This window comes from Egretta garzetta, unplaced genomic scaffold (assembly GCF_000687185.1).
Source record: "Egretta garzetta isolate BGI_Z169 unplaced genomic scaffold, ASM68718v1 scaffold447, whole genome shotgun sequence".
Taxonomy (NCBI): domain Eukaryota; kingdom Metazoa; phylum Chordata; class Aves; order Pelecaniformes; family Ardeidae; genus Egretta; species Egretta garzetta.
In genome coordinates, this window is record NW_009260397.1 from 1,275,489 (window position 1) to 1,284,919 (window position 9,431).

At 38.2% G+C, this 9,431-nt stretch overlaps 1 protein-coding gene across 1 annotated transcript in view; it reads left to right on the forward strand.

The window, feature by feature from the left end:
* The window catches only part of IFT81 (intraflagellar transport 81), a 42,187-nt gene extending 32,957 nt beyond the window's left edge, over positions 1 to 9,230 (forward strand). Inside the window, exons 14-19 of the mRNA XM_035898594.1 lie at positions 171 to 260; positions 1,279 to 1,365; positions 2,946 to 3,017; positions 3,110 to 3,195; positions 8,051 to 8,096; positions 9,048 to 9,230. Of these exons, the coding sequence (XP_035754487.1) occupies positions 171 to 260; positions 1,279 to 1,365; positions 2,946 to 3,017; positions 3,110 to 3,195; positions 8,051 to 8,096; positions 9,048 to 9,230 (564 nt within the window). The remainder of the gene's footprint in view (positions 1 to 170; positions 261 to 1,278; positions 1,366 to 2,945; positions 3,018 to 3,109; positions 3,196 to 8,050; positions 8,097 to 9,047) is intronic.
* The last annotated feature ends 201 nt before the right edge of the window (positions 9,231 to 9,431 follow it).

Genomic DNA, 9,431 nt, shown 5'->3' on the forward strand with positions numbered 1-9,431 from the left:
CCTTCATTAATTAAGCCTGAACTTATGTTGTATTATATAAAGTTCAGTCTTCATCACACATTTTTTGTCTCCATATTTTGGTTTTCTTCTCTTCTCTTTCACATTCCTAATTACATAAATGTATGATTACTATCATATTGTTAATGTATATTATTTTGTCCCTCCATCAGGTAAAAAAACTGAATACTATGGTGGCAGAGAAGAAGGCAAGCCTAGCTCCGGTTATCAAAGAACTGAGACAGTTGCGTCAAAAGTGCCAAGTTAGTAGAAACTCTCGTTCTGTGTAAACATAGTCAGAATCGCAAATAAGTCTAGTTTACAGATTTCTGTAGTGCTGTACGAGGACATAATCAACTCTGAGGGAAAGATGGAAATAGCAGAATGGGTCAACCAGTGATTTGCAACAGGCAACGTGCTAAAGACTGGAATTCATAAAAGCTGACAGTGCAGGCACAAAATCAGGCTGAAAATTTTGTCCTTTGTAGCAATTAAAAACAAATTACTACACCAGAGGGAAATTTTAAAACTCATGGTTCAAAACCATAGGAAAGTTAGTTTTCAGACTGGTTTCAAAGCTTTTTCTGCATCTTAGCTCTAATCATCTCAACTAATGCTCTCCTTTTTAAATGGATTGCCAATAACATCTCATCCAAACAGTTGAATACATTGATCTAAGTCCTATATTAGTCTGTGGGAACGACAGATTTATCCATTTGTTTTCAGAATTTTATAAAGAGCTGAAAAAAAAAGTCATTCGGGTCCACAGCTGCTATAAGTTGGCTCATTGCCACAGCAGTAAATAGAGCTATTCATTTATCTATCAACCAAATTTCTAGAAAACTTTTAATGTTTCTATTAAAAGCGTCAGCAAATGAAATCCAGCTAAGGCATTTGCTGTGTACAACTAGGAAGCTGGCTTTTCATAGGTAGCAAGTATATTAATCCTTTCTTAATCTCTATTTTTAGAATTATTTTTCTTTTCTTCTGGCAAACACTGTCCTATTAACCTACCACATTAAAGCCATGGATGTGGCTGTAAGGGGAAATTTGCCTGCTATGTTGTGGTGCATACAGCTGATCCTCCAGTATGCGAGAGGAGGCTAGTGGCTTCCCCTGTGTAATAATAGCCGTGTGCCTGCTAGGTTTATGTAAGTGTCTGTGAGCGTGCCAGTAGCTGAGGTTGATGTGTGAGACGGACAAGAACACAGTCTGCCTGACTGTCACATGTCAGTCAACTGAAGAATTCATTTATGTACCCTTTTGCCCTTTTCACATAAGGAATTAACTCAAGAATGTGATGAAAAAAAAATCCAATACGACAGTTGTGCAGCGGGGTTAGAGAGCAATCGCTCTACACTGGAACAGGTAAGATGGTGGCTTGTTTGTGCATATTAACAAATGCTGTGCAACGTGTTATTCACCATGGTATAACATTTTCCCTGCCTTCCCTCTGGATATGGAAAGTACAAATCCACTTGAAGTGGAAATGAGTCAATGGTGATCCACAACTATGAAAATCATGCCTGAAGCTGCTGTGGACTAGCTCCAGTCGCACACATCTCCTGTTCTGAATAGCAACAAATGAACTCAGGGGTGCATCAGTCCATCCACCGACATCCAGCTTTGATTAGCAAGGGTACTGTAAAAGAAGACTCATCTGCCAGAAATCCTGCTGACCTAGACAGTATCCATTAGGAAAGAATTTGACCGTAAAATAAGGGTTAATTTATTGAGACAAATCTTTATACGGATTTAGCAGATTCATTAAATTAGAAAACAATCCAATGGATAATTAATGTACTGAAATTGATGGCAAAGATACTTCATTAAATGTGACTGTCTTGCATTCTTGCGTATGACAGGTTTTTTAAAAATACAACCATATGGGTATATCTAAGAGCTTGTGTGTATGTAGTTTATGCATTGCTTGAACTATAGTGCTTTTAGGAGCCACCACAATCCTTTAAAGGTGGGGACAAACACAGCAATATTAATATGTTTATATGAATCTGCTTTATCTCATTAGGTCACCGCCTGTGATTTTTGTCTGGGCTTGATTTTTCAGGGGCTTCCCACATAAGGGATATATTTCAAAATAAAAAAGGCGTACATTTAAAGTGTGGGTGGATAGATAGATAATTCTTTTCCTGCACTAAAAGTACCTTTGTATAGCTTGATCCAAGCAAAATAAAAGAATCCACAGATGAACATACTCTGAAGTAGTCCTTCCATACAAACTATGTCACAATGGCAATCAAGGCTTTTTTTCTTGGCAGACAAGTCTCAGTTGTTTTCTAATGCATGATGACAATCACATCCCCTGATTAAGCTGGACATGGCTGTGAGCAAACTCTTGCAGTTGAACAGCAGAATTCAGTTTTCCAGCTGAAGGTCTGAAAATCACATGGTGACAGAGCTTTGGAGCTGACAATGCTGTGTGACCTGGAATTTGATTTGGATTATTAGGGTATTTTTTGTAGGGACCATTTAGAGATAGAACCAGCCCACTATCTCCATAGTCCTCAACATAATTATTGATGTCTAGTTAACTATTAACAGGTCTGTAGCTTCTAACATACATTTTGCAGATGTATTCCAGGAAATGCTTGTTCACAACTGTATTTAGCACTTAAGATGTGCTTAGGAACAAGAGTCTTGGCAGCACTTGTGAAGCATCTGTTAGAAGTCAGTCATATTAATAAACACCTATTAACAATCATTTAGCATCTCTAACTGTGATTGAAACTGCAAATCTAAAAAAAATCAATTGTCTTTCACTTTAGAATTTGGGCTTTACAGAAGTCTCTTTTATAAACATTTAAGAAATTATCAGTTCAGGATTATGCCTGTTTCTATTACGGACTCATGGTTTATATAGCAACACAGGGCATCTCCGGTGGACTTGCAGCTATGATGCCTTTTGAAATCTTGTTCTTGTACTACAGGAAGTGAAAGGACTTCTTGAGGAGTGTGTTCAGGAAGAAAGCAACTACCGTTACATTAACTGCATGAAAAGGGTAAGATCGCAAGGGGGACCAAACTGTTCATTATGAAATTAAATAGGAATTATAAATATATGTATCTTTATAAATTATTTATTTCTTTATAGACTCTAGAAATACAGCTGCAGCGTGCTAAAGAAGAAATGAAGGCATACGTCTCCCCAGACCCACAGGAACGACGAAAGGCAATTCGGTAAGTATATTAACATGTTTCCTCTGCGTTAACTTGAGGATATTCTTAAACTGAGGTTGAAGTTAGGAATTTTCTCACTGGCATTTGAACTGGAGGAGTTCACCTGACAAATTTAGAAACACTATAATAATCTAAAAATAAGCGTCTCGAATTCCAGTATATACTGCTGTAAACCTACGAGTTCTCTCAGACATACCAAAAGATTTTCCCTTCCTGCTAGAGATTATAGGCCCCAGATAGCGGTTTTAACTCGCAGCCCCTGTTGGCACAAGCTCAGAGAAGCTGTGCTTCAGCTGGGTCCTGCAGGAAGTGTGGCTCTACCAGACATAATGCCTCTGCCAAGCATCCACCTCAGGCGCCAGCGTGCAGGAGTAGAAGGTCTACCACCTCTCAGGGAGCAGCCATATGCCACCCTCAGATTCTGGCCACTTCTTGCAAATCTTCTACGCTGCTTTCAGGTATAATAGCTGTCACCATCGCTGGTACAGGAATGGAGGACTGCATATGCTCATCCTAAATGGATTTTGATTTGCTCCTATTTGCAGTTCTTACTGGAGGTAGAATGAATACTGTTCTGCACCATCACACTAACCTTCATCTTTGCACTCAATTTCATTTACTCCAATATAAAGACAGTTACTTCATCCTGTGAGTTTTTTCAGGACGCCCTGCCTTTGCCTGGTAGGGAGAGAAGCAGAAAAGGTTAGGAATTGAGCTGATGATTTTTTGGGTGTAGTTTTCTATTTAAATGATGCAGCCTTGCCAAAGATGGAAATGTTTTCCGAGAATGAGATATTTTGGATTAATTATCTGTGCTAGGAAGTCTAAACATTACCATGTCATAAAGATTTTTTTATACTTTACTGCATACTAAATATTTTTGTAAAAATGTACAGTTCAAAATTTTGTATATGTTCAAACTTTCTAAATACAATATAAAAGTTGAAATAAAATTCAGGCAATAAAGTCAGCAAGCTGGTTCAGCTCCATCAAAATTAAACATCAAGAAAATACAAACCAAAACACTTATAACTTTCATTTGGTAAAAGTTTCTAAATGTTATTCAGGTTTTTATTTTTTGTAATTACTTTTTCAAAATTCCAGAATTTTGCATGAAATAGAAATTCTGTTTTCTGTTTTCCAGCTAGTTTTATCTTTGACCCCCCCAAAATTTCTAGCTGTCAACAAAATAAACAAGCTTAAATTGTTGTCACTACTTTTACAAAGTGATATTTGGCTTTCACACCACAGTATTTCTCAGTCATTGAAAATATTTATCAAAACAGTAGTTTTAAAATCGATGTTTGCTGGGTTTGATCAAGGGTCTTTTTGTTTAATTTTTCAATGAGTAGAATGAGTGAAAAACACTCCGATGTTTTGAAAGCAGGATTGGGTCTCCTTAAAGGTGTAGCCATTACTGTACCAAGGAATCTCCACAGAGTATATAATTTTAGTTCAGTGCAGAGGGGGCATGAGCTCTTCCTTGTGCCTCTCCATCGCAGTCTGCATCGATCAGCATTCCTACAGTTTGCTTTATTGCTGAGGCTTTAAAAAGCCACAGCAATACAGTTCCTTTATGTGAGACCTTTTCTTAGATTTCTGCATTTGTATTTCAGAGACAGGACAGATTGTTGCTTGAGATCTGTGTAATCCATCATGTCAGAGCTGTGGTTCATGTACAGTCTTCTGTAAAGTGTGCCAAAATGCTTCACAGAATTGTTCCATTCACAAAACAATTTAAAAACATGACTAAGTGGCAAAGCAAAGCTGGAACTGCTTAATTAGAGGATTAATAATCGTTCTACATGCCATTTGAAAGCTTTAAACTATCCAACATGCCGACATCACAACGGGAAAAGAGAAACAGAAGTTGTCTGTCACTTCTCAAAGGAGATGGAAGAATAAATCAATTTCCCAAGATATCTATCCTCTTAGGACTTTCTACCTTTCAGAATAATTTCTGGACCTTCACTGTTGTAGTGGTGGCAACGAGGGAAGCACCATTAGTTGGTAGTGTACGTAATCAAATGTCATTCAGTATCACCAGAGGCAATCTCTTCACTCATTGTGGAGTGAAAAAAGACAGTAGTTGACCACTAAGGTTTTAGGGGCTCTGGAATGGGGCCATTGACAGGGATAGCGACGACGTGTCAAGCTGAGTGAGAAAACTCCAGGGGTTCCCTTAGGAGGCACTGAGAGATGAGCTCTTCTTCCTCCATCAGATTCTTCATGACCTAGAAGTTGCCCCAACACACATTGCACTGGTATCAGTGAAGCTGCATCTCTGCGGTTCCTAGGACATGAGGCAGAGGTCACTATGAAATGAAGGGCTAGATTAATATCCGTCACAGAGACCTTCTGCAAGGACCTGAGGCATGAAAATATTTAAACACTATGCAGGAAACAATGTAGGAAAAATAAGAGTAAGAAAAGAATCAAAACTACTGATGTTAGGGTGGGAGAAGAAAAGGATGAGAAGATAGAATGTGAGCAGAGGCTAAGAAGCCTTTTATTCCATCTCACAAAATAATGGAAGGCTGTGGGAAATAAAAATGTGTGTAATGAAAGATGATGAAACAGCAAAATTAAGCAGAAGGGTGAGAAAAGAAGTGGCTGTGAGAAAAGTCTTAGTGATGATGTGAATATTCATTAGTATGAAAGGCAAGACAGCTCAGCCAAGCAGCTGAGAGGAACTGTGGGTCAGACAGCAGGCACTGTCCTTTTAGGGCCTGGCAGGGAAGGGGAGGGTCTGGGTTTATTCACAGATGCTCAGCAAGAAATGCTCCAGCTGAAATACTTGTGAGATGAACATGCACAATGCGAGTATTCACACAGATGAGCCATCAAAGCCAAATGCTGGAATTAAGCGTGAGTCCAACTATGCAATTCCGGGTATGGTGAGGAGAATGTGAACAGAGCATTACCACTCTCTCCACTGTCCCTGGTTCACTTGCTAACTGTGGGCAATGAAGCTAGGGAAATTATCCCTCTCTCAGTGACTATACACATTTTTGACCTTCTGTAAGAGGTCGCAGACCCATTGCATTTAAATAAATTACAACAAAGTACGATATAGATAGCCTTGCAAAATATAAAATGAGATAAAATTTTTTTCTAGACATCCTTTTAGAATATGAATGTATTTTTCAGCAGGCACTGGAATGTAAACGGAGTAAAAATGAACCATAAATAGAGCAGCACTTTCCTAACAACGTATTGAACAAAAAATGTCTTAATTCTGACCCTCTTTATTGAATATAAATTCTGTTCCGTGGAGTCACTTCTTAGGAATGTGAAAAGTTAATTTTCTTCTCTAAAAATAGTAAGTTGTGGGTTTTTAAATGAAGTTATTAAGTTGCATTCTTTCCAGTCATCATTATAAATAGTAAAGGAAAACTTACTAGGAAAGACATCTAATCTTCTGATGATTGCTTTGAAAACTCTACTTAAAAAAAAAAGTACGTTCTTGAGGCCAAATGTGTACTTTGAAAACTCTACTTAAAAAAAAAAAAAAGTACGTTCTTGAGGCCAAATGTGTGTGAACATATGCTATGTGCCAGTGTAAATAAGGAGATTCAGCATGGCGTTCCATCTCTCAGATTTGGTGAGGGTTGCTAGGGATCAGCTGTGCAGCACAGCACTTGCAGGAGCCTCAAGACGGCTCTCGTATGTTCTGGCTAGAATTGCCCAAGAGCGAGAGATCATAAAATGATCCAGCTTCATTCCTTGCACGTCCATTCTGCAGGGAGAATGGCAGGCAGGACCAGGTGGCCAGGGGCCCCAAGTGCTCTGGTCGAAAGCCTGGAGTACTTAGTAGAAATGGAAGGAATATAAGAAACGCAGTGCCTTGGTTCTACACGGCTGCTCACCACACTCCAGCAAACCTTCACACTCTCGTATCACGAAGGCTGATATTTCTTTCTGGACATTAGGATTTCTCTATATAATGTTCTTCTACCCTGAAGTTCTTTAGATGAGCCAAGTTATTTTGTGTTCCGCTATCAAATTCTCGATCTCTAAGTGTACCTGTTACACATGAAATATAATAATTGATTATTTTTTTCAAGTGAATCAGAAGAGATTTTTTTTATTGTCACATTTCAATAAATTTTAAAGTAAGTGTATAGTAATGTATCTGAATTGTGCTGTTACGGTTTGCATATTATATTGTCAAGTTTTATGTATCAAGTTTGCATATGTCAGAAAGTGATCCAGCCACTTGTTACAGACAAAGGTGTACAGCCAAGATTTTTAATAATGAATGTCAACAGTTATGCTTCTAAGCCTATATTTAGGGACCTAAATGTGACGGCTGTTTTCTGAAAGTGAGGAACGCACAGCAGTTCCATTGCAGTCATTGGATTTGTCAAACCTGGGGTGAAATACTGTTCCCCTCCATTCCTGTATCTTCCCACTCATTCTAATGCTACATTCACAGCAATTAAGGGCTGTGGATTTGTAAACTCTGACGCTTGTACAAATGAGGCCCCTGGCTAACTTCAGAATATCACCAGGATAAATGCATTATTAAACAGCGATCAAGTATATCTTATCTAAGTGGTCTTGCTGTTGTTTTCAAGCTGGAAGGAGCAGTAATCATGCCTGCTTCAAAAATGTGGGAGATCTTGTCCAATAGCACTTTTCCCAACTGCACAACTGAGAGAATCAGACAGCTCTGATCCTTGATGTCAAGGGATATGTTGTCCAATGACAAAGAAGTTTCTTCATGCTTCCTCTTCTCTCTCACTTATGAACCTCCCAATACTTCCATAATTTTCCATGCTTGCATCACTATTCTGTCCTACTACATAGAACCAAATAAAATCATAATAAAATTATTTTATATTTCCTTTAGAGAACAGTATACACGAATGATCCTTGAACAAGAAAACCTTGGAAAGGTAAGAATGAGGTTTTTACCTGGTAAAAACATTGTAAAGTTCTTATTTTTGTGGGGCTTATTAACAAAGGCTGTGGTCAGTCTTTTATAAAAAGTGTATTGCAGCCTACAAAGAAAATTCCATTACTGCTGGCATTGGTAACTAATACCCTGAAAAGAGATCATGCTCACTCTTCAGGGCTTGATTTCCTGCAGAGCATAGCATGAGCCGCTTGTAAAAGATAGTCAAACAGCTTAACGTGACAGCACATTCCCTGAAAACCATTTGGATAAGAAACTGAAACATGGGCACAGCAAACTGTGCCAGCTCAAATTTTATGTTGTATATAAAGCAACCCGTTGAAGACAATAAATTTAGAGCCTGTCAGCCTTATCACTGTTACTAAAGGCCAGGGGATCATCAGCACGGCAGTGTTAAACAAAAGCAGTTGTCCATTTTTAATCTTGTATGAAGCTCAGACCAGCATGGACAAGGTTAGGCTTACCAATTCACACTAAACATCTGTCTTTTATTAGTTTCCTTTTAATGAGTGAGTCCGTGAGCAATTTCTACAGGTTTGGGCTGCCACTATTAATAATCAGTAGGTGGGTTTCATTGTAAAGCATTCATTAATTACATGTTTATAATATCATTATATGAAACCACTGCAGCTTGCAACTTGATACTGCAAGAGCTCTGTATGGAAATGAACTTGGAATTTTAGCATAACTTCTCAAACAGATAAGACTATTATATAGTTTTAAAAAACATTGGAATAATTGTCAATCCACACAAAGCAGATGTCTGAGTCCCAGGTGTTAATACATATATCGCTTGCAATGAGTGTTATCAACTTGAACAAATAGTATTTCAGTAGCATGTACAAATCTTTGTCATTCCAAGCTGCCTGTGTAAGCAATTTTTGTGGTGTAGAACTGTTCCAAAAATCTAATATTTCTGTATTTTTAACAGAAATTACGAGAGAAGCAGAAAGTTGTACGGGAAAGTCATGGGCCAAATATGAAGCAAATTAAAATGTGGCAGGATTTTGAGCAGTTAATGGAATGTAAGAGAGAATGTTTTCTGAAACAACAAAATCAAACAACCATTGGTCAAGTCATTCAGGAGGGAGGTAAAGATAGGCTTGTGTTATGAATTCTTCCTGATGCCACCATGAAGTATGAACACAGTGTGCTGGCTTCCTACAGGTAACCTCTTACTAAATATTGTTGCTTTCATCATTTCTCTTGTACATTATTTGGGTTTGGTGGATAAACAAAGGGAGGGACTAACCACTCTATGAAGCTTTTCCTCCATTGTTAAAGTGACAACAGAGCGTGGTTAGGAAGATCTGTT